Genomic DNA, 26788 nt, shown 5'->3' with positions numbered 1-26788 from the left:
CCGTGACGCTGGGTCCAGCGGTGCAAGCTCGCAACTTTTAAAGGAGGAACCACTGTACCACCACAGAACATCAACAGTATTTGGAACAGTATAAACAACACTAAATTAATTATAAGTAATACGAGGCTGTTCTAACAAGAAAAAAAGAAGAAGTGTAAAGCTTTTATTACAGCATAGCAAAGACTAAAAACAGACAAATTAGTTAAATTGTTTATCCGACATGTGGTTGCGAGGCTTAGTGCGCACGGAATCAGTAGGCTATTAAACACTCAAACCGGCAACAGAAGCAGGATATGTCTCATGTCTGTAGATATATATGGGTGATTTAGGCACATTTAACAGTTAGGAAATTGATTATAGCCATAATTAAGTTGGGCTTCCAGTCACCTTTCTTAGACAATTAAAGCAAGGGCTGTTTTCTCGTCTCCTAACTCTGCCTCCACCTTATTGTTCGCACAACCAATAACCTGGTTAACTTTGCTATTATGCACATAGCAACATGGTCTAGGCAAAGGTGCCAATTCAACAACGCACTGATGTTTCAGACCCGCGGACAGCGACCGCTATCAAACGCTGGAGAAAGCACATTTGTTATAAAATAACATTTTAATTATTAGTGTTGCGCCATTGTCTTCAACCATATACAATTTCAGTAGCACGTCAGTGATGGACTGCCATCGCTACGGCATCCACAATGGATTAGTCCACAGGAGCAAATCATACAGGTGTCTTGTAGACCATGGAAAATGTGTATATTTTTTCTACTGCTCGACAAAGAAATCTTGGTCGACCAACAGCCTATCGACCAAACATCGACCAGTCGACTAAAATGGGGGTCAGCCCTATATTCTAGCAATGTAAAATGCCTTAAGGTCTAGCTTGCTACTCAGAACAGAACTCTCAAGGTAATGCCAGTTTTACTTTTTTCAGAGCCAATAGCTTCCCAACTGAGACCACACGCACTCAAGGTCACTGATTTGAAAAGTGCAACAACGTGACTTTCCTTTAAAACGGAACAAAATGTGAGTGCATAAATCTTCACATGTACAGTACACCCTGTTCTGAATGTGGGGGAGGAGTAGTAACTGGAAACTAACATTTCAAAAAGGCAATCTATAATACCCATCTCTTTAGTCCCCACCCTTGGCGACCAGACCTCAGTAAACACAGGCTTCGTCCTTTTCAACCTCCTCCATCCATATCTCCATTTTATGCTAACCAAACCTCATCATAAACCCAGCCTTTGCAGTCCAGCTAACCGTAACCAGGGCTTCTAAGTGACTAAGGGAGGTTTAATGGTCTGTAATGGTCTTAATGTGAACCTAGACTTACCTTATAGGAGAGTCTGGTAAACGCCCATGATTGAGGTCAAGAGCCCACAACCACCGGGCTGGTGAACGCGAATCTGACCGTGGGTCCTCCACTGATCCGACAATGCACTTTACACTAGGAACATAAAGAGACTATGTTCCTAGACATTACAGCATGAAACCACTAAAAGCTAATTATGCTCCCTTATTAGGTTGCTAAGCAGACGGATATGGCCATTGTGGGAGTGATGCTTTCAGTTTTACAAGCAGAGGTATAGTCACTTAGGCTTATTAGTGTATTATAGGTGAAATGCCAGTTGAGTCTCATACATGATAGGAATTTGACAGCTGATGTGAACTTTAAATGGTGGCAGGTATCCTAGCAGTTAAGAGCGTTGTGCCAGTAACCGGAAGGTCACTGGTTCGAATCACCGAGCCGACCAGGTAAAAAAAAAAAAAGTAGATGTGCCCTTGAGCAAGGCACTTAACACTAATTGCTACAGTAAGTAGATCTGCATAAGATCATCTGCTAACTGATTAAAATGTAAATGTTATTTTATACAGTAGGCTGAATTCACTGCACCACTGCTCATTGGGCAAGGCAATGGCTATGGTCTCCAAGATAGGTAAAGCTACATTACAATTACGCATTGATCCGACCACAAGGGTCCTAAAAGCTAGTCCCTGAAAGGGCATCAAGCCGTCTGAAATTACAAATATCCTCCTAAAGAAGACATTTCCACCAGCTGTTTCTTCCTACTCAGGCAGCTGTCAGGTCAGACCAAAAAAAACATGCAATGAAGACTCAACCAGTTGAGGTTCAGTTAAGACCTTAGGGGAATTTCTTCCTTTTACATTTTTCTTTTTAATCTCCAATTCCTAGTAGAGGCCATGGGGGGTTGACCAACAGTTCACTCTCCATACAGAACCTCAGTGTAATCCTTTTCTCATGGTCCTCCCCCCAGAACCATACATCTACATGGCTCTGCTCTTGCTCTTGCTCCATCCCTCCCTCGCTCTTCCCCTCACACTCTCCGTACTTCTTATAGAAAACTGCAGGAGATAAATCAACTATCTAGCAAAATGATGTACCACAAAAATAAATTAAAATGTTAATGCTTAAAAGCAACAGAGTAATGGAGGGGCAATTTTCCACGTGTGCCAATTACTCCTGAAATAGCTACATTAAAGTACATCTACCCTTTGAAGCCAAACTCAATGTTCATGAGAGCGGGGTAGTGAGTGAGCTGGTTCTATTTTTATACACTAGCCTATACTCAAAGAGCTGCTTCGTATGGATAATTATCCCTTTCCATATTGTACCAGAGCTCCACATTCTCCTCGCGGTGATTAGTGCTTTCTTCAAAAGGCTGTCTACGCTGTCTGGTCAGCAGCACTGCCTGTAAATGAGCAGAGCGCTGGAACACTGCTGCATGCTGGGAGGCCCATGCTGTTTGGCAGCAACACAGAGGACCACAGCTGCTCCCAGAGCAGGGGCCATAAAAACAGTAGACTCAGCCCGTGATCTTCAAAGCCAAGCCTGGATAATGAAACAGTAGATGTCGGTGTGTATATGTATGGAAGCTGCTCTCAGGCACTGGTGGGGTAGGTGTCTACCTCTGCTCTCATGGGACGACATTAAGAACAGGCCACATCAAACCTTGGTCTACACAGACAAGAGACAGAGGTGATGGGGGCTTGATTAAGAACAGTCCAAAAATCTCACACCAAAGCCAGCCGCTGCACAGTGCACGCACATGACTTGACCGAGGCATGTTCACTCTGCAAGGGAAATGGGCAGAATGGAGGAAACCCCATTGAACAGGCAAAACAGAAAGGAGGAGAAGAAATTCCCCTAAAGCAACCAAGATACATTCCTGTGTGCAAACCCGAGGCGATACACCATATGCTCCTCTGAAAAAATTTAAAACTAGATCCTACTTGAATTACCAGGCACCACCATCATGAATTAACAATGAAACAGTTGCAGGAATACAAAATATAGAACCCCACTGAATGTACAGACATTCTTCAAACAGTAGGGTGGCAGGTAGCCTAGCGGTTAAGAGCTTTGGGCCAGTAACCGAAAAGGTTCTCCAAGCCAGCAAGGTGGGAAAATCTGCAAGGCAGTTAACCCCAAACAACAACTGCTCCCCAGGAGCCGATTAAGGCAGTCCACCGCTCTGATTCTCTTAGTTTAGTTAAATGCTGAAGACACATTTCAGTTGAATGCATTCAGTTGTGCAACTGACTAGGTATCCCCCTTTCCCTTCCCAAAGACTCAGTCTACACTGCGTGTACAAAACATTAAGACCACCTTCCTAATATTGAATTGCACCTCCCCCCTTTGCCCTCAGAACAGCCTCAATTCATCTGGGCATGGACTTTACAAAATGTCAAAAGCGTTCCACAGGGATGCTGGCCCATGTTGACTCCAAAGCTTCCCACAGTTGTGTCAAGTTGGCTGGATGTCCTTTGGGTGGTAGACCATTCTTTATACACACAGGAAACTGTTGAACGTGAAAAGCAGCATTGCAGTTCTTGACACTCAAACCGGTGCGCCTGGCACCTACTACCATACCCCATTAAAAGGCACTTCAATCTTTTGTCTCCCTCTGAATGGCACACATACACAATCCATGTCTCAATTGTATCGTCGCTTAAAAATACTTAACCAGTCTCCTCCCCTTCAACTACACTGATTGAAGTGGATTTAACAAGTGACATTAGTAAATGACCATATAGCCTTCACCTGGATTCACCTGGTCAGTCTACGTCATGGAAAGTTAACGTTTTGTACACTAAGTGCATGTCATAGCTGCTAGAAGTCTGAACCAATTCCAGAGTGTCTCCCGTCACAGCAGAAATAGAGCTTGTCTGGTACCTGGATCGTGTGGAAGATGCTGCCGTTTTGGCAGCATTGAGAGAAAACCAGTGAATGGCTCTGAATATCAAAACAGATTTTTTTGCCAGCGGCTGCAAACGGTCTACCGGTAGGCCTGTGTGTCAGTCGGTGGTTGGTTGACAGTGTGTGGAAATTCCACCCATCGGAGGTCTCGCGGTACTAGTGGGAAGCATCAGTGATAAGTGCCCTTAGCCGCCCTTTGAGCTTCTGTAGCTGTAACACACCTTTGATGTGGGACCGGAGAACAGGGCAGAGATCTAGTGTTTAGAACAGCAGCAACACTGACAGCATCTGCCAATACTCCTCCCAGTTCAGTCAGGTCATTTGTCCTCACATCGCTCCTGACCTCAGCTGCACGTGCCACAGAGACTCCAAATGCACTGCTTCTGAACATCAATAACAGCATGGAGACCCTGGGTTCATCCAAACACACAGCGGCCGTTCCCTCCCTTGTAGCATTGACCAATGGGCGTTAGGAGTTCAGAGGATCACTGCCTTGGAAACCCATTAGCCTGCCTTACAGTTATATTAAATTGAGGCTACATTTTCTGAAGAGAAATTTGAAGAATACCAAATTCAGTATGGCACAGAGACCATCAACCTCTAACGCAAAGAGATGCCAATTTATTTTTTTACAGGGGGATTGGAATCCAAAGCATTGTAGGCTTGACCCCATTGAGAGTACAGACGGTGGCAGTAGTTAAGCAGACACTGCCAGGTGCTGTGCCAACAGAGGAAATAAGGCTGGAGATTTAGAGACGGGAGACAAAGGGTCACGTCAGATCACGGCCGTCTCCTCCGTCAACAACCTGTAGTTACAGCAGATAAGGAGGAAAGGAATCCATCCCTCTAGTCTCAGCATAGTCTACCCTCTGCACTGGAACTAGAGAGGAGGGGGTGAGAGAGGGAAAGACAAAGACTTACAGACAAATACTATTGCCATCAGCCAGAGGAAATGCTTCCTTTGAAATCAGTGAAAGCTGCTATACTGCCCATGTTGCGCTCATAACGTTGCATCCCGTCCAATGGCAGTGTCCAAGCTCAAGAATTGCCAAAGATCACGTCTCGATGGCTGATGCGCACGTTCATTCCATCTTGTGAATTTAAATAATGAGAAATAAAGTTGATTTTGGTTGCATATGGCCTCAACTATACACCACTGGTTATTGGTTATTGGAAACAGGGTGCACCTGTGCTCAATTTTGAGTCTCATAGCAAAGGGTCTAAATAGCTATGTAAATAAGGCATCTGTTTTGATTGTTAATACATTTGCAAACATTTGAGCACCTGTTTTCGCTTTGTCATTATGGGGTATTGTGTGTAGACAGATGGAGAAAAAAAATCCTCAGCAATTTTGGAATAAGACTTTAACATAACAAAGTGAGGAAAAAGTCAAAGGGTCTGAATACACCCCAAATGTAATGACTGTGGAAATGTGCACTGGCTCTCAGCGAATGCAGCGAGAGTAAGACACAGAGCGAGTGAATGACATAAGCATTCAATGATAGAGAATGAAAACGCATATCATGGCTGTGTATTTCCACAGTGTGACAGCCTAGAGGATGGTTATCGTTTCTATTTTGGTGTTCTAGACATGGGCGTTAAGAATCTCAAGACAGAATCTTCACTAGTTGATAGGGGTACGCTGTCCCCCCATAAGAGCATTAAAATAGAAAATAAATAAAAAAACAAACCCGCCCCTCTCAGAGATCCACCTACTCTACACCATGTAGGCTATGTGGTGACAAGGCGGATCAGGTTACTATATCTTTAGCGAGTGTAGCAGAGTGCTAGCTGACGTGGGTTAACCTACTCAATTTACACATGGGCAGAGACAAACATGTCACCTAAAATAGCCTCTCAAGTTCTCCATCATTGCAACAACGCCAAATCAAGTAACTGTAAAGCCACACGGACGTGAGTTTAAAAGAAATAATAAAATAAAATAAATGTTTTAAATCAGTTAGTCAATAATAGTCCGTTAGTTACACTTCCTCATTCCATTGGCAGGCTGACTGAATGACTTCTGCTAGCTGTACTCTGCTCTGCTGCTCCAGTTTACATACAAACAAACACCTTCAGGTCAATTATTAACAACCCCTCCATCTCCAGCAAGTCAAGCCTGCTGTATCAACAGTTTTGCCTTTGTAGAGCCTGAACAAGCTTCTGACAGTTGAGAGCTCCCTGCACAGTGTCTTGTTGAGCAGAGCTGAATGCTGCCTGGCTGGTTGAAGCTGAATGAATGACCCTGCATAGAYTTACTTGTCCATGCAGTAACTAAGCACTCTGATCCCCAGCAGAATGCAGACCTGTCAAAGAGGCATTGTTTAGACTAGAGCAAGCCCAACGCACTCCAGCAGGTATATTTCACTGGTCACCCCCAAAGCCAATTCCTCCTTTGGCCGTCTTTCCTTCCAGTTCTCTGCTGCCAATGACTGGAACTAACCTCAAAAAAAAATAAAAAAATAAAAAAGAATCACTGAAGCTGGAGACTCATATCTCCCTCACTAACTTTAAGCACCAGCTGTCAGAGCAGCTCACAGATCACTGTACATAGCCAATCTGTAAACAGCCCATCCAACTACTTCATCCCCATACTGTATTTATCTTGCTCCTTTGCACCCCAGTAGCTCTACTTGCACATTCATCTTTTGCACATCTATCACTCCAGTGTTTAATTGCTATATTGTAATTACTTCACCACCATGGCCTATTTACTGCCTTACCTCCCTTATCTTACCTCATTTGCACACACTGTATATAAACTTTTTCTAKAGTATGTTTGTTTATTCCATGTGTAACTGTTGTTGTATGTGTCGAACTGCTTTGCTTTATCTTGGCCAGGTCACAGTTGTAAATGAGAACCTGTTCTCAAATAGCCTACCTGGTTAAAGAAAGGTAAAATAAATAAAATAAAAACACTTAGCTCTGCCCACCTGTATACCACCTACTCACACCACATAGAAATAAGAGTGGATTTATTTCCAGTTGTCCTCCACTTCTTGCACTCATATACAGTACCAATCAAAAGTTGACACCTATTCATTCAAGGGTTTTTCTTATTTTTTTTTTACTATTTTCTACATTGTAGAATAATAGTGAAGACATCAAAACTATGAAATAACACATATGGAATCGTGTAGTAACCAAGAAAAGTGTTAAATCAAAATAWATTMTAGATTCTTCAAAATAGCCACCCTTGATGACAGCTTTGGGCCAGTAACCGAAAGGTGACAACACAACATTTTGTTATATATACACAGTACCAGTCAAAATTTGACACCTACTTATTCAAGGGTTTTAATTTATTTTTACTATTTTCTACATTGTAGAATAATAGTGAAGACATCAAAACTATGAAATAACACATATGGAATCATGTAGTAAACAGAAAAGTGTTAAACAAATCAAAATATATTTTAGATTCTTCAAAGTAGCCACCCTTTGCCTTGATTACATCTTTGCACACTTGGCATTCTCTCAACCAGCTTCACCTGGAATGCTTTTCCAACAGTCTTCCCACATATGCGGAGCACTTGTTGCCTGCTTTTCCTTCACACTGCGGTCCAACTTATCCCAAACCATCTCAATTGGGTTGAGGTCGGGTGATTGTGGAGGCCAGGTTATGTGATGCGGCASTCCATCACTCTCCTTCTTGGTCAAATYGCCTTTACACAGCCTGGAGGTGTGTTGGGTCATTGTCCTGTTGAAAAACAAAATGATAATGGGACTAAGCGCAAACCAGATGGGATGGCGTATCGCTGCAGAATGCTGTGGTAGCCATGCTGGTTAAGTGTGCCTTGAATTCTAAATAAATAAAATSACAGACAGTGTCACTAGCAAAGCATCCCCACAACACCACCTCTATGCTTCATGGTGGGAACCACACATGCAGATATCTGTTCACCTACTCTCAGTCTCACAAAGACACYGTGGTTTGAACCAAAAATCTCACATTTGGACTCATCAGACCAAAAGGACATATTTCCACCGGTCTAAAATGTCCATTGCTCGTGTTTCTTGGCCCAGGCAAGTCTCTCCTTCTTATTGGTGTCCTTTAGTAGTGGCTTCTTTTRAGTAATTCAACCATGAAGGCCTGATTAACAGTCTCCTCTGAACAGTTGATGTTGAGATGTGTCTGTTACTTGAACTTTGTGAAGCATGTATTTGGGCTGCAACTTCGACCCCAGGATGCTGGCCTTCCAAGCAGAGTTGCAAAGAAAGAGCCATATCTCAGACTGGGCAATAAAAAAAGAAAAGATTAAGATGGGCAAAAGAACAGAAACACTGGACAGAGGAACTCTGCCTAGAAGGCCAGCATCCCGGTGTCGCCTCTTCACTGTTGATGTTGAGACTGGTGTTTTGCGGTACTATTTAATGAAGCTGCCAGTTGAAGACTTGATGCGTCTGTTTCTCAAACTAGACACTAATGTACAGTACTTGTCCTCTTGCTCAGTTGTGCACCGGGGCCTCCCACTCCTCTTTCTATTCTGGTAAGAGACAGTTTGCACTGTTCTGTGAAGGGAGTAGTACACAGCATTGTACGAGATCTTCAGTTTCTTGGCAATTTCTCACATGGAATAGCCTTCATTTCTCAAAACAAGAATAGACTGACGAGTTTCAGTAGAAAGTCTTTGTTTCTGGCCATTTTGAGCCTGTAATCGAACCCACAAATGCTGACGTTCCAGATACTCAACTTGTCTAAAGGCCAGTTTTATTGCTTTTTATTTCACCAGGTAAGCTAGTTGAGAACAAGTTCTSATTTACAACTGCAACCTGGCCAAGATAAAACAAAGCAGTGCGACACAGAGTAACACATGGAATAAACAAGCGTACAGTCAATAACACAATAGAAAAAAAGAAAGTCTGTATACAGTGTGTGCAAACGGCGTGAGCTGGTAAGGCAATAAATAGCCCATAGTAGCGAAATAATTACAATTTAGCAAATTAACACTGGCGTGATAGATAAGCAGATGATGATGTGCAAGTAGAAATACTGGTGTGCAAAAGAGCAGAAAAGTAAATAAAAAAAAATGGGGATGAGGTAGGTAGATTGGGTGGGCTATTTACAGATGGGCTATGTACAGCTTCAGTGATCGGTTAGCTGATGTTTAAAGTTAGTGAGGGAAATATAAGTCTCCAACTTCAGCGATTTTTGCAAATCATTCCAGTCATTGGCAGCAGAGAACTGGAAGGGAAGGTAGCCAAAGTAGGTGTTGGCTTTGGGGATGACCAGTGAGATATACCTGCTGGAGCGCGTGCTATGGGTGGGTGTTGTTATCGTGACCAGTGAGCTGAGGTAAGGCAGAGCTTTACCTAGCATAGACGACCTGAAGCCAGTGGGTCTGGCGACAAATATGTAGCGAGGGCCAGCCGACTAGAGCGTACAGGTCGCAGTGGTGGGTGGTATAAGGGGCTTTGGTGACAAAACGGATGGCACTGTGATACTCAGCAAACTGGATGCAGTCTAGAGTATTGGAAGCTATTTTGTAAATGACATCGCCGAAGTCAAGGATCGGTAGGATAGTCAGTTTTACGAGGGTATGTTTGACAGCGTGAGTAAAGGAAGCTTTGTTGCGAAATAGGCCGATTCCAGATTTAATTTTAAAATCAGGACAACAGTTTTCAGCTGTGCTAACAATTGCAAAAGCGTTTTCTAATAATCAAATTAGCCTTTTAAAATTATGAACTTTTATTAGTTAATGCAACATGCCATTGGAACACAGGAGTGATGGTTGCTGATAATGGGCCTCTGTACGCCTATGTAGATATTCCATAAACAAAATCAGCCATTTCCAGCTACAATAGTCATTTACATTAACAATGTCTACACTATGACATTCTGATATAAAAATGTACCAAAAAAAAGTAGCTTTTCTTTAAAAAATAAGGACATTTCTAAGTGACCCCAAACTTTAGAACGMTAGTGTACGTAAACTTTGTTTAAACTCCGCTGTCTGTATTCGGTCTCTAAATGTTGTCTCACTAGCAGCAACATATCACCAAGTAAAATTCMGAGTATGTGTAAATGTACTTGGCAAATAAAAAGGTGATTCTGAAACAGGTTTTAAAACGTGAAAGCGACCAAAAACTGTTCCCTTCGTAATGGAACGCTTTGTATGGAAAACCAAGTTGAAGCCAACATTCAATGTTTTCTTGCTCATAAAAACCACAACAGGCTAGTGCAACACCCTTAAATTGAAACAGCAGGAAACAAACAAAAGCGCCAACATCTCAACAAAACTGATCAGAAATGAAATCACGGAATAATTATATTGGAGCAGTCGAACGTCTAAATTTGATACCATAACTTACTGACTTTAAGGACGAAAGAGCATAGAGCATAGATTTTCAATGTAGACTATTCCATGACTGAATTGTGCGTCACAAATAATCAACCAAGACTGAACTTTTTAAATACCCATTCTGGCCTTAGCATTTACTGGTAGATATAACTTGGAACATCTTTCCTACCMCTCTTTGCTCCAAGCAACAACCAGCTGTTTGAGAGTTGCGCCCTCTCTCTGCCCGACATTATCTATAGGCTATATTTGTTCAGCGCGCGTGATAAATAAAATCGACATAAGGAACAAACAGCTTCGGGAATCAATCTATTTTTTAATCAATTATACACTGAGTGTACAAAACATTAGAAACACCTGCTCTTTCCATGACAGACTGACCAGGTGAAAACTATGAACTCACCTGTTAAATTCACTTCAAATCAGTTTATATGAAGGGGAGAAGAACGGTTAAAGGCTTTTTAAGCCTTAATACAATTTAGACATGTGTTTGTGTGTGTGTGTGTGTGTGTGTGTGTGTGTCATTCAGAGGGTGAATGGGCAAGACAAAATGTTTAAGTGCCTTTGAACGGGGTATGGTAGTAGGTTCCAGGAGCACCGGTTTGAGTGTGTCAAGAACTGCAACGCTGCTGGATTTCACACGCTCAACAGTTTCCCATGTGTATTTAGAATGGTCCACCACCCAAAGGACATCCAGCAAACTTGACAACTGTGGGAAGCATTGGAGTCAACATGGACCAGCATCCCTGAGGAATGCTTTCGACACCTTGTAAAGTCCATGTCCCATCGAATTGAGGCTGTTCTGGTGGCAAAAGAGGGTGCAACTCAATATTAGGAATGTGTTCTAATGTATAGCCTAGATGAAAATAGCATTATTACAATAATTTTTTTTCACTGGCCCAAGCGGGAAACTGACGGGGATGATCTACTGGCCCGGAGGGTTTTCAAAACCACCCCTGTATGTCAAGACGACAAACAGACAGGGGCATTCCCGTTTATTTTTTTATCAATTGCARATTGTTTGAATAAATCATGATTGTGAACCCAAAAAAGTATGTAGCACTGCCAAGTCAAACGGTCGCAAATGCGACGTTTTGGTCACAGTATCAAACCCTGTTAACCTCTTAAATGTAATGGCAAAATGTAGATTTCCACCTAAATAGACATACCCAAAAGTAACTGCTATTCATGTGTAATTACATAATTCTGACAAGCAAAATCTTCATAGATTTGGAAAGACATCTGGGAGATTGAGGAAATGATCAGAAGATAGGAGTTACATACTTCAGAATACACAAGATCAAGCACACACAAAATAACGTTTTGTTTTGTAAAGTCATCTTTCATTGACAAGCTATAAGTGAATTATTGATTCCCAGAGCTGGAACCACATACGATGGCTTCCACAACATGTGAACAATATTAGAAACAAAAATGGGATTGATAGACCTAATAACTAGAAATGGGCAGATGTTTTAGTGGTGCCAGGTGGGAGCACAGGGCTTTTCCAAGTGTCCCTAAACCTCTCCAAAGTGGCATATAATTACATACTCCAGTGCTATTACATATTTGCAATCCCAAAATGCTATTTATTCAGTATAAAAATATCCAAGTGTTTTTTCAACCCCTTGAGTGGGGGGGGGGGGGTCTTGATGGTTGGGAGGTTGCTTTGGGCCCCCAATTCAGCCATTTCCACCACCAGCTGCTCTCGGAAGGCCAACTAGGAGAGAGGGGTTTGACCTTTTGCTTTGGCCATCTGCTTATGGAGAATGAAAGCATTTACTGTAGCAATGTCCACAAAAAAAAGTCTTATACCACTTCCTGGTCTTGTGGAGGACCTGGTAGTAGGCTATCAGAGCATCAGATAGGTCGACACCCCCCATGCTGGCATGGTAGTAGTTCATAGAAACATTCTTCCTGACCCATTGMCATTTTTCAACCTCCTTGAGAAATGGTCGTTAATGAATGCCTTATGCTGTGTGGTGAGCACYGTTACTTCCCTAGTGTCCTTCCATTTCACAAAAAGCAGCTTGTTAGTCCTGATCCAACGTATGGTCCCCCTCTCCCCTGTGTTTGTCATGTCATTTACCTTGGTCTTGGGGAAACCGATTCTGTTAGGACAAATGGTGYCAAACTCCTATTTTCTTTTTCAAGGTTTATGAAAAGCATGGGACTAGTATAAAAATTGTCCACAAAGAGCTTGTACCCACTGCCAAGTAAGGGTACAAGCTCATAAAGTCATAACTAAGGCCTTCCCAGTGGGTGTGATCGCCTTGCCTTCATAGATGAAAAAGTTCCACGTGTAGGCAGAATCAGCTAGCACAAAGAGCTTGTAGCCCCATTTGGGTCGGCTTATTTTTCATATATTGCTTCAAGCCAATTCGAGCCTTTGAGGCAACCGTGCGCTAATCTATAGATATATTTTGCGCAGGCTGGAAGTAAGATTTGCATGCCTCCACCATGTCATGATAAAGGAGCTTGACTCATGCAAGACGATCATACCCTGCAGTCCCCGTCTGGTCATTCTCCTGATCCTTTTGTGGGTCACTCATGTGAAAAGTACGATTGATGGCCAAGAATCGGTTTTCACTCATGATGAGTGGGGAACTCAAACCGATAGAGTGGGGACTTGCTCCAGTTGTCAATTAGTCTTGATACATTTACCAGTCCCAAGMAAATCCCCAAGGAAATGTAGTTGAGCATGTCACCCATGGTGACAGGTTTCCAGGACATCTTCCTTCCCCCTGCTGCTTCTTGTCCCCATACMTGTTGGTATTTCTAATTAGTGTTCCCAGTAAAGAGGTGGTAAAGTAGAAACAGCTGTAAGGGAGTGTATGTTTCATCACTAACCAACTGTGGGCCTTCAGGTCGTTTGGGTTTAAACCTAAATTGTTCTGGCTCTTCATCTTCAAGGACCGTATGACACCTGTTATAAGTGTCATCTCCCTCTGTTGTGCTGCTTCCACTGCCTCTTCTCTGTTGAGGCCTAAGTGGAGATGGGTTGGTCACACGGTCCGGAGAACATTGCAAAACATGCCCTGGATTGGACTCAACAAAAAAAGCAAAGAGGAGGATGTCCAACAATGACCTGGCGCAGGTGTCTAGATGCAGAAAGCAACCCAAGACCTGCAATGTTGGAAAACTTTAGCACAGGCCCCTATGTTCCTCCAGGAACCAGGAAAATTAAGTTAGTTAAGCAGTGCACTTATCTGTCCTGATGTCAATGTTTTGTTTCTCCAGAATTGCCCTTCATAACTCATTGACTATTGTCTGGGGCCATCTGTGTCCACAAACTCTGCCAAATCAGGTGAAAACTATGAACTAACAAATAGCATCCAACTTGAGCAGATTCTGACAAAAATGATCAACATTCTTTCTGAAATTAATGTCAGCCCGTATAAAATAATATTCTGTCAACAGCAGCAGTTACAGACTTACAGATTTTTTATTTTATTCTTATTTACAATGGCAGTTGTTCCCCGGTAGACTGTCTTGTTCAGGGGCAGAAAGACAGATTTCTACCTTGTCAGCTCGGGGATTTGATCCAGCAACCTTTCGGTAACTGGCCCAATGCTCTAACCACTATGCTACCTGCCACCCCAAAATAGAGTTGCCTGTAATGAGATTTGAACTCTCAACCTTTGGGTTGCTAGACGTTCGTGTTATACACCCGACCAACCACCCTACTTTAAAATGGTACAGGAGAAAGTACTAGATTGTTGCATAACACAGAGTAGTTATCAGCGTTTGATTTGGTGTGCTTCCAAAACAATTCCAGCTGACTGGAGGAAGGGATTAACAGATCAGATAAGACTCTAATCGCTGGCCTGTAAGTCCCAACAGTGAGACACGTGCTGTGCGGCACTGATCAAACCCACTGGGAAAGTGAGGAAGAGGGGGGAYGAGGGGAATTGTCCCAGCCGTTAGGGATAAAACCAGTGGTTAGCTAGGGCCTGTGCTGTTAACATGTGCTCATCGTTGATTATGTAGACTACAATACAGTCACAGAACACATTACAGGGCTGTCCAGGCATGGGTCATCATGAGTAGGGCCAGTGATCTAACCAGGACTACCACTCAAAACAAATAGGAAGTATTCTATGGCAATATCAGAACATGTGTGTAGCAAAGTCCTACCCCTTAGCCAAAGCTACCCAACGTCAATAGCAGAGATCGGCTCAGACTGGAAGGAACAGTCTTACCTGAATTACGTGCACGTCCACAATGTACATGAGGACAGGTAATATGTGCAGCATCAGCAGGACAACTTTCCTTAATAACCTGCCTGTCTGCCAAAAACCCTTTGAGAGATTCCTCAGYTTGCCTTTATGGCCCTGCTGACAGGTTAGACAACAGAAATAGCATAAGGGCTAGACAGTGATGATAGGGCAATCTGGAGAGTTCAGAGGCTCACGTTCAGTAATGATGCATATGTACAACATGGGGATGTGTGAAACTAACTCCTCAGCCTGAAGTGCCCCCACTTGCGAATAGCTAGCCGACTGGTAAGACGCTTCAGGTCAGTTGTGTGTGCTAGCAAGGCAGAGGTCGAGTTCACGCCAAGTATGAGTCAAATCGTGAGGAAGTGGTACTTGCTAAGCAAGCAGCGTGACATTCTTTACACATACAGCCCTTCGCACATTATTCTTCGATTGACAGCCCTCAGAACAGAGAAGTAGATAAAGTCCCAGTGCCACAGCTGGGACACCTCATCCAGGAGGCTACATAAATAAACTRGTACTTTAATTGGATTTGAAGGCCTTCAACTTGCTGTAAATAGCCTCAGACGCCATGAACAATGCATTGGCTTTCAGAGCTCCGAAAGCCAAACTGTCTAGCCTAACACTTGCTTAACCATACTGGTATCACACACAGTCAAAAGTTTGGACACACCTACTCATTCAAGGGTTTTTCTTTATATTGTAGAATAATAGTGAGACATCAAAACTATGAAATAACACATGGAATCATTTAGTAAACAAAAAAAAGTCTTAAATCAAAATATATTTCATATTCTTCAAAGTATCCACCCTTTGCTTTGACAGCTTGGCACACTCTTGGCAGTCACTCATCCAGCTTCATGAGGTAGTGACCTGGAATGCATTTCAATTAACAGCGTTGTTAATTTGAGGAATTTCTTTCCTTTTTAATGCGTTTGAGCCAATCATTTGTGTTGTGACATGGTAGGTGTGGTATACAGAAGATAGATTATAGCCCTATTTGGTAAAAGACCAAGTCCATATTGTGGCAAGAACAGCTCAAATAAGCAAAGAGAAACGAAGGTCAGTCAATCTCGAAAATTAAGAAAGTTTTAACGTTTCTTCAAGTGCAGTCGCAAAAACCATCAAGCGCTATGATGAAACTGGCTCTCATGAGGACCGCCACAGGAAAAGAAGACCCAGAGTTACCTCTGCTGCAGAYGATAAGTTCATTAGAGTTACCAGCCTCAGAAATTGTAGCCCAATTAAATGCTTCACAGAGTTCAAATAACGACAATGTCAACAACTGTTCAGAGGAGACTGTGTGAATCAGGCCTTCATGGTCAAATTGCTGCAAAGAAACCACTACTAAAGGACACCAATAAGAAGAGTAGACTTGCTTGGGCCAAGAAACACAAGCAATGGACATTAGACCGTTGGGCATTTGTCCTTTGGTCTGATGAGATTTTTGGTTCCAACCGCTGTGTCTTTGTGACGCAGAGTAGGTGAATAAATGATCTCCACATGTGTGGATCCCACCGTGAAACATGGAGGTGGTGTAATGGTGCTTTGCTGGTGARACTGTCAGTGATGCATTTTGAATTCAAGGCACACTTAACCAGCATGGCTACCACAGCTTTCTGCAGCGAAACGCCATCCCATCTAGTTTGCTCTTAGTGGGACTATCATTTGTTTTTTAACAGGACAACGACCCAACACAACCTCCAGGCTGTGTAAYGGCTATTTGACCAAGGAGGAGTGTGATGTAGTGCTGCATCAGATGACCTGGCCTCCACAATCACCCGACCTCAACCCAATTGAGATGGTTTGGGATGAGTTGGACCGCAGAATGAAGGAAAAGCAGGCAACAAGTGCTCAGCATATGTGGGAACTGCTTCAAGACTGTTGGAAAAGCATTGCAGGTGAAGCTGGTTGAGAGAATGCCAAGAGTGTGCAAAGATGTAATCAAAGCAAAGGGTGGCTACATTGAAGAATCTAAAATATATTTTGATTCGTTTAACACTTTTCTGGTTACTACATGATTCCATATGTGTTATTTCATAGTTTTGATGCCGTCACTATTATTCTACAATGTAGAAAATAGTAAAAATAAATTAAACCCTTGAATAAGTAGGTGTCCAAACTTTGACTGGTACTGTGTGTGTGTATATATAACAAATGTTGTGTTGTTGTCARCTTTTGGTTACTGGCCCAATGCTAACCGCTAGGCTACCTGCTCTTCAAAGACAACAAAACAGAAAATTATTTAACAAAAACAGACTCAACCCTGTGAGGGATAAGCCAAATCTGAAAATAAAAACAAAACAGTGACACAGCATGATCCTGCAGTCCCATCCACAAACACAGTACGTGTGGCTCCCTACGCAAGCAGACTCCAGCGATAGTGGAGATGTAACAGGGCTATAAAATCACTGGGGACTTTACAACTCCATAATGGAATCCTGCTGGAAACAATCTCCATTTCAACCTGGCAGTGCTTTTTGAATGACTGTGCAGGGGACACAATTCCACTGCACTGGCCAGAGGTAGATGAGAAGAAAAAAAAACTGGCCAGGGCAGAGCAGAGGAAACTACAGCTCTAGTACACTACATCAAATTAGTGGATTTGGCCATTTCAGCCACATCCATTGCTGACAGGTGTATATATTTTTTAAATGTTTTAAATCGAGCACAGCCATGCAATCTCCATAGACAAACATTGGCAGTAGAATGGCCTTACTGAAGAGCTCAGTAACTTTCAACGTGGCACCGTCATAGAATGACGCCTTTCCAACAAGTCAGTTCGTCAAATTTCTGCCCTGCTAGAGCTGCCCCGGGAAACTGTAAGTGCTGTTATTGTGAAGTGAAAACGTCTAGGAGCAACAATGGKTCAACCTTGAAGCTCACAGAAGGAGTCCGCCGAGTGCTGAAGTGTGTAAAAATCGTCTGTCCTCAGTTGCAACACTCACTACCGAGGTACAAACTGCCTCTGGAAGCAACGTCAGCACAAGAACTGTTCGTCAGGAGCTTCATGAAATGGGTTTCCATGGCCAAGCAGCCGCACATAAGCCTAAAATCACCAGGCGCTATGCCAAGCATTGGCTGGAGTGGAGTAAAACTCACCGCGATTGAACTCTGGAGCAGTGGAAACTTCATGCTTCACCATGTGGCAGTCCAACGTACAAATCTGGGTTTGGCGGAAGCCAGGAGAATGCCACCTGCCCCAATGCCTAGTGCCAACTGTAAAGTTTGGTAAGGAGGAATAATGGTCTGGGGCTGTTTTTCCATGGTTCGGGCTAGGCACCCTGGGTTCCAGTGAAAGTAAATCTTAATGCTACAGTACACCATGACATTCTAGACGATTCTGTGCTTCCAACTTTGTGGCAACAGTTGGGGAAGGCCCTTTCCTGTTACAGCATGACAATTTTTTATTTATTTATTTATTTTACCGTTATTTTACCAGGTAAGTTGACTGAGAACACGTTCTCATTTGCAGCAACGACCTGGGGAATAGTTACAGGGGAGAGGAGGGGGATGAATGAGCCAATTGTACACAATGCCCCCGTGCATAAAGCGAGGTCCATACAGAAATGGTTTGTCGAGATCAGTGTTGAAGTACTTGCACAGAGCACTGATKTCAACCTCATTGAACACCCATGGGATGAATTGGAACGCCAACTGCGAGCCACGCCTAATCACCCAACATCAGCGCCCGAGCTCACTAATGATTTTGTGACGGAATGGAAGCAAYTCCCCGCAGCAATGTTCCAACATCTAGTGAAAAGCCTTCTGGAAGAYTGGATGGAGGCTGTTATAGCAGCAAAAGGGGAGGACCAAKTTCATATTAATGCCCATGATTTTGGAATGAGATGTCCGACGAACTTTTGGCCATGTAGTGTATTTTATGTCCGTTTTAAAAGACAGTCCCTGTGCCAGTAGTAGGGCACCAAAAGTAGAGCCTACAGACTTTTACTTCTCTATGGTTATATGGCTCTCCCCATGATGTCACCTATAATATTCTGGTCACACAGGCCACAATAACCAGTTGGCCACACTCTTCAACATAACACCATGATCATGATGTTTCAGCAACCACCAGGAAAAAAAAAAAACTCTACCATGGTAAATGAACTAACTGAGCCATAAAGAGCCAATGGTTTTTGCGCTTCACCTTGACCTCAGGTTACATTCACTTGGGGATTTCCCCAGGCCTCCATCTGTGCATGTCCTGGATCAACTGGTCAAGCTTCTAAGTCCAGTATTTCCAATGTAGGAATGGCTCCAGGGAGATAGCAGAGACCGTTCCTAGGCCAGCACTTAGGCAACGTGTCCGAAGCGCAGACAAACGTAAAATATAGAATTGGAAAGAAAGTATTAAGAAAAGAAACCAAATGTATTGGCCTGAAAAGATGGTAATTGTTGATGTGAGATATKATTTGACAAACGAAAGCAATTCAGACACATGGTGAGCTGTGCAGTGTAAGCCTTTGTCAGCATCACTTTCAAAATCACATGAGCCGTTTGAAGCCAGCGGGAAATGACATGGGTGTCACATTTTATTCTATGCTGAAGTCAGGCAGGGGATGGAAAACAGAAGACACAACTGACTTGTGGTTTTAGAGGATGTTAGCTTGACTGCGCAATCTATGACGAAATGTGCTATTATAATAATAAAATACATTCTCCAGAATTGTTATTGGGATTGGAATTGTTTTTAGACCACATTTGTATTCCTTGCGACTATGAATGCCTTGAATTATGCTCAATGTGGTTAATGCTTTTTGTGACATTGTATAATTGCTGCAGATTTGAGAGGTCTCCCTTGAAAACAACACTTGATCTCAAATGGGATCAATAAATGATGAACAAATAAAGGCAAAGTTACCAAAAGGACAGAATGTGGGGGGGGAATGCTATTTGCATGGATGCCAAAAGAAAATGAGGCATGCATCTACAAGGGCAAGACCAAAGCATGAGCGCCAAGAGTTGTCAGAATGTTTTCGTTAGAATCCCACATATCTAGCATAKATCATGTAGGGGTAGAGGACACTAACATCTAATCCAGGTGTGTTTGGACTGGTAGGTGCTTTGCATGGACTCCAGACATCTCAATAACAACGCCCTGAATACTTCTGTTTCGTGGTCTCAGCATTGAAAGCAGCATGCATCACTTTCACAACGAAACAGACTGTCTTGCAGCAGTGGTTCTSTTTCCTGTCACGACAAGCTGAAACAAGTTGCTTTCTATCAACAGCTGACGGCAGCTACCTGTGTACTCTGATCTAGCCATGCTGTATTGAAATAACCACATGGAAACAAGAGGCAGTTATAATGAGTGGTTCAGTGTTATGACCATAAGCACTACCTGACCTTGCTGTGAAGAGAGTGTGTGGGTGAGAGGAAATGCAGGTCTAAACCAGAGGCCATCACAGGCCAGGACCCACATGACACATGTGTTGAGAGGTCAACAGAAAATATTTGGTTAAAATATTTTTTAACCATGGGTATTATCATCTTCCACAAGTCATCCCTGCCAGGAGAGATCGGGGACTGGGACCAGGCCTCTAGAAAGCCTCTTTATTCCCCCAGAGAAAGTAGACCAAAACAAAGAATTGATGGCTCAGCATGGCACATGTGGCATCATGCTGCCAAGTCTGCCAACGACGCCATGGTCTAGGAAGGAAGGCGAGATGAGGGGGGCGGTCCCTCTGTGAAACCAAGGCTATGCCTCTTCTTTGACAAGCCATACTACAGTAGTGTGATCATGTGCACCCGCCCGGGTGACTGCGCATCGCCAACATTGCATTGCTGTCTGTATGACAACCCACTGAAGCCAGAGATCAAAGCCATTGTGAGAATCCTGCAGCTTTGCTCAACGCTGGGAGCACTACTTAGATGTTGACCCGTAATTGACATTCATTGTGTACAAAAACAATATAATACTGCATTCGGAAAATATTTAAACCACTTGACTTTTCTACATTTTGTTATGTTACAGCCTTATTCTAAAATGTATTAAATTGTTTTCTCCTACCCTAATCAATCTACACCCCAAAATGACAAAGCAAAAACAGGTAAAATACATTGGCAAAAGTATTAAAAATAAAAACTTCATTATTACATTTACATAAGTATTCAGACCCTTTACTCAGTACTTTGTTAAGCTCTGTCAGGTTGGATGGGGAGCGTTGCTGCACAGCTATTTTCAGGTCTCTCCAGAAATGTTTCATCGGGTTCAAGTCCGGGCTCTGGCTGATCTACTCAAGGACATTCAGAGGCTTGTCCCGAAGCCACTCCTGCATTGTCTGGGCTGTGTGCTTAGGGTCGTTGTCCTGTTGGAAGGTGAACCTTCACCCGTCTGAGGTCCTCGCTCTGTGGACAATTCCTCCAGCAGGCCACATTTGATGGCCTGCTGGAGGTCATTTTGCAAGGCTCTGGCAGTGCTCCTCCTGCTCAAAGGCGGAGTAGCGGTCCTGCTGCTGGGTTGTTGCCCTCCTACGGCCTCCTCCACGTCTCCTGATGTACTGGCCTGTCTCCTGGTAGCGCCTCCATGCTCTGGACCTACGCGACAGACACAGCAAACCTTCTTGCCACAGCTCGCATTGATGTGCCATCCTGTGAGCTGCACTACCTGAGCCACTTGTGTGGGTTGTAGACTCCGTCTCATGCTACCACTAGTGTGAGAGCACCGCCAGCATTCAAAAGTGACCAAAACATCAGCCAGGAAGCATAGGAACTGAGAAGTGGTCTGTGGTCACCACCTGCAGAACACTCCTTATTGGGGTGTCTTGCTAATTGCCTATATTTCCACCTTTGTCTATTCCATTTGCACAACAGCATGTGAAATTTATTGTCAATCAGTGTTGCTTCCTAAGTGGACAGTTTGATTTCACAGAAGTGTGATTGACTTGGAGTTACATTGTGTTGTTTAAGTGTTCCCTTTATTTTTTTGAGCAGTGTATATATATTTTTTGTACACAGAAGTAGGGATGCACAATATTTCAGTGAAGATATCGAATCGGACGATATTAGCTAAAAATGCCAAAATCGTATGCGGGCCCGAAATCTAGTTTAACGCTGACGTGCACACCCGATATCAAAGCTGACGTGCACACCTATATAACGTAAGTACATGACGTAATGATGCCATGTAAAATTTTGCGCTACACGTGCAACACAGCATTCCTAACCTAGCCCACAATGTCTGCTGTGTGGATCGAGCAGTCAACAAGTCGAGCAGTCATTTGAAAGAGTACGAAAATTTCAGTGAYACAAATCAAAAGGCGAAATCCATTAACGCCAAGATAATGGCATTKATTTCCCTTGACAGTCAACTGTTCTCTGTCGTGGGTGATGTTGGCTTTCGCCGACTGGTAGAGCACRGGTACACACTACCAAGTGCACTATTTTTCCAGATGTTGCCCACAGTAAAAGCGTAACTGCCATTAGCTGCACGACTGACATTTGGACCAGCGATATCAYCCCCATGAGCATGCGGAGRCTGACAGCACAGTGGGTCGTCGAGGATTTCTTACTAAGGAAAGTCGTATTTCACGCTCATGAATGTGCTGGTTGTCATACCGCTGCTGCCATTTCAATGGCATGTGAGAACATGTTTGAAACATGAACACACTAGCTAGCTCCATTCAAACAACTGACTCGAGAAATAAGCTCATCAACTGCGCCTGCAGCAGACGTGATACKCTCTGTCATGGKATTGAAAATCCTGCTCAACAAAACTGCCGACACAGGCTGGGAACAAGCGATTCGGTGGCATTCTCTCTTTACTGTGTCACCACCATGCTCGATGCTATGTACAAGGACCGCTACTTCGATGCAGACAAGAAARAGGGTTTACGTGAAATGTTACATACAGAGCTGGACAAGTTGGAAACGGACATAGTGACAGTGCGCACGTGGAAGAGAGGCCACGGACAGACAGAGCTGAAACTTCACTGCTTGACATGCATGATAAAATCCTGGTTGAGAATGAAACGACTGAACAAATGAATGAAACAGCACAGCAAGTCAGTGAAAGAAAAAGGTTTTGATTATGTTTTACTGGTAATGGGGACATACGTAAATGCCAACAGAATAACTTTTTGGTCAGTGTTTGTTTGTGTGTGTGTAACCTTTATTTAACTAGGCAAGTCCGTTAAGAACAAGTTATTTACAATGACGGCCCACCCCGGCCAACGCGGGGCCAATTGTGCGCCGCCCTATGGGACTCCCAATCATGGCCGGGTGTGATAGAGCCTGGATTCAAACCAGGGACTGTAGTGACGCCTCTTGCACTAAGATGCAGTGCCTTAGACCGCTGTGTCCATGTGTGTTAACTATTTAACTGTACTAGAATGCTTAAAAAGGCCGCTAAAATGTTAAATATCGGTATAGTTTTTTTGGGGCAAGGAATATTTTGGATATTGGTATCAGCCAAAAATGTAATATCTGTGCATCACTACTCAGAAGGCTTAAAGTCTTGATCTGACAGTTCTAATCACGCCTGCCTCTTTTGAATGAGTGGAATCATGAACAGTGATTTGTTTGTTATGTTCGCCTACGTCCCCCGGATTCACCTTTTTACTTCGCCATCTCGCAGCACAGGCCGAGGGCATAGCCATAACCTTACGTAAAATGAACTACCCCAGCTTGGAGGCAGCTCAAGTAGGCAACTAGACGCTGCGGACAGTATGTTTGCGAGATGCCGGACAAAAGGCAATTTTAAAACCGCCCCGCGGCTCCTGKCGTGTCTACAGACATCCCCCAAACAAACAAAAACAGACTCTCGGAGGTTGAGTTCACAACAGGCAAATAGTGGCTTTTAGATATGTCAGTCAGGTGGCTAGCTGTTGGCAGATAATTATATAGCAGTAACATTTAAGGCTCTGGCTAGTATTATTTAGCCAGCTAGAAAGATGAAGTACAAAGCTAAAGTTAAAACAGAGTCTACCTCAACAGGAGAAAAAAAAAGGCTACTAAGTTCTCATAACAACTTTGCTTTAAAGAGAGTAGGCTACTAAGAGACAGGGATGTGGTTGGTCGCTCAGTGGTGAGGCTGCAATGCATGCAAGAAGAAGCAGAGGAGATGGAGAGAGAAAGGAAGCAAGCAAAGAGATTAGTACAGTGCAGGCCTTTGGGGGGGTATCTGTACTTTACATTTTATACAACATTCCTAAAAACAATATACTTTTACTCCATACATTTTCCCTGACACCCATAAGTACTTGTTACATTTTGAATGCTTAACAGGAAAATGGTCCAATTCACACACTTATCAAGACATCACTGGTCATCCCTACTGCCTCTGATCTGGCGGACTCACTAAACACACATGTTTCGTTTGTAAATGATGTCTGAGTGTTGGAGTGTGCCCCTGGCTATCCGTAAATACATTTGTTTTATATAAACAAGATAATGGTGCTGTCTGGTTAGGTTAATATAAGGAATTTTAAATGATTTACACTTTTGATACTCAAGTATATTTAAAACCRAAATACTTTTACTCTAGTAGTATTCTACTGGGTGACATTTACTTGAGTCATTTTCTATTAAAAAGGTATGTTTACTTTTACTAAAGTATGACAATTGGGTACTTTTCCCACCACTGGTACAGTGGTMCCCAAACTTCGGTAGTCCCTAGTTACCACAGCCACAAAGTTATAATGACTAAAACCTACCCATTTCTACAATGRATCTTCTTAAAATCTGATTTTAAACATTAACCATACTGCTAACATTAAATTATGACCAAAAAGCAAATGTTTGTTTATATGAATTTTTACAATAGGTTATAGCCCATTTTGACTTTGTGACTGTGGTAACTAGTGACAACCCCAAACTTTGGGTCGGGCCCCATCTGGGGCCTCCTGAGAGAATCTGTACAAATTGTATCAAACAAGTRAGMAACTAAAAAAATATGATATGTTTCAATATGAACATCTCCACATCTTAAAACGCAAACAATACAGTTTTAGAAAAGTCATGTTTTWATTTATATTAGTGGTTGTCTTATCACGATCACCTACTGGCGTTTAGTTTACSACTACATCACTGATWAAACAGAATAGTAAGTAWTATTCTAATAATTCATGTGAATGTCATAATCTGATCGATCATCTATGTGTTCTATTCATGCCGTTTTTTTTGTGGAGCTTGATTAGTAATGKTGAGGAATACAAATATGAATGCTATGTCATTTGAGAAAAGAGATATGTAAAGAGTTGTTCATTTTAMGCAATTCATCATTACAAACTGACTGAACAGTCGCTGATGCTACTTGTCAGTGTGAATAATTTGTTATATTTCCCCCCCTTCAGGGCAATATCATTACAATTGTATAGCTAACAGGCTGTGTATTTGTAGAGCGACTGATGTGAACGAACCTACATCAGCCAATGTGACAATGGCTGGGCTGGAGTCATTTTTGCTGTTCTCTAATAGCATTAAAAGTATTTAAACTGTATTGAAATGCAGTAAATMAATCCCACCCCTTACGGACCTCACTAAAACCCTGGTTAGAGCCCTGATGAAGAGACTTTGAAAATCAAGATGATTTGTCTAATAAAATAAGTAATTATTTCAGCCAATTTACCAAGTGTTGATCCTATGTGTTTAAAAGGTGTCACTTTGGTTGGTGTGTTTTTAGGCTACATAATGTTACCCAAAACTGAAACTAAATCGAGSCCCCTTTAAGACCCCCACCACCACTGCTTCACACATTTTTTTAGCACATAGCAACAGCGTGTTGCCAGGTTTGTTTTGAGTCACTTTCGCGGTCGGTGTACGTCTAGCTCTCATACCTTTCAAGCCCTAAACTTGCTCGATTTCCAAAATCTAAGTGAATGTAGCAGGTATGCACCAGCGCGATAACAGGTACCCCRTGCTGATTCCAAGAGTATTCAATGATCGAGACCAGTCTAAAATAGCAGAACTATGCATGCTAGTTCCACTCCACGGTGACGTGGCGGAATAGACGTTCTTCACGTCTGTGAAAAAAATACTTAACTAGTTTGTTACCTACCATTATTTAAACCGAAAGAAAAGGAACTCAAAATGAATACAGTTACATGCACACAACAATAGGATTGTGGATTGACAGATTCATATAATAATTMGATTAAAACGTCCAATACATTCAGTTGTTCCGAACTCACTTCACTCGCGCTAAATAGGGATGCTCGCTCGGTTGTTGCAAGCACATGCGCAGATCAAATACACCGCTGGAACGTCGATTGAGGTGTCCAAGTAATATTTGAAAGATTGTTCAGAAAACCAGGTGTTTTAACCAGCGTATGTTTACTTCAATTTTGACGATTAAGATACGCAGAGTAAGGTGTTTACATGACTATTACATAATCTGCCATCATCAGTTGAATATCAAATTACTAGTGTTTCGAAGTCAGATATTGAGCTTGTTAGTTAGTTACTACCAAACAGTATCGTAACACCGGTACACAAAGTTGGCATGCATGGCCATTTTGGCAACGCATTTGACGGTTTGTCAGGTTCTTGACAATCCAACACCGGAGACGCTCCCTGACAAAAATTGTCACGTTTAAACACATTTCCTAACAAATTATCAATTGGCAGTCATGGAAAACGGCAATGCATAACATACATTCAGTCGTCTGTTAGCTACGATTCCCACGATCAAGTAGGTAACGTACTTAACTTTACAGAGGGGGGATACAGGAAACGGAGTAACGTTAGTATATAACGTTAGCTAGGTGGATCCTAGGTTATTAGCATTAYTAGTAGCTACATAGAAAAGACTAGTCATCAGCCATTTTCGCTAACCTTTTATCCACTTGCTAGCTAGTCAACTCGCTTCCAATACTTACTTTTATGTCTGCCTACACCCCATGACTGTTTAGCGAGACTGGGGCTCCGAATTATTGCCCTTCCAGCCGACTTCAAAGCGTCCATACCGTAATCCAAAATTGGGGCAYAGAGCCCAACAAGCTTCGGTTCTTGTCTCTCGAAGCACTTGGCCCTGTTTGTCACACACTCTCCCAAACTTTTCCAGCTGTTTTTTGTCTTCTACTTCAAAGACAGCCCAGAATAAATGGATTA

The 26788-nt window shown here is 42.7% G+C and overlaps 1 protein-coding gene across 2 annotated transcripts in view; it reads right to left on the bottom strand.

The window, feature by feature from the left end:
• ldlrap1b (low density lipoprotein receptor adaptor protein 1b) overlaps positions 1-26788 on the bottom strand; it is a 53956-nt gene extending 27168 nt beyond the window's left edge. For both annotated transcript variants that reach the window (XM_023986476.2, XM_023986477.2), the window contains exon 1: positions 26557-26788. In XM_023986476.2, the coding sequence (XP_023842244.1) occupies positions 26557-26641 (85 nt within the window). In that variant the 5' untranslated portion in view covers positions 26642-26788. The remainder of the gene's footprint in view (positions 1-26556) is intronic.

Source organism: Salvelinus sp. IW2-2015, linkage group LG4q.2 (genome assembly GCF_002910315.2).
Source record: "Salvelinus sp. IW2-2015 linkage group LG4q.2, ASM291031v2, whole genome shotgun sequence".
Classification (NCBI taxonomy): Eukaryota; Metazoa; Chordata; class Actinopteri; order Salmoniformes; family Salmonidae; genus Salvelinus; species Salvelinus sp. IW2-2015.
This window is presented reverse-complemented; position numbering and strand designations above follow the sequence as displayed.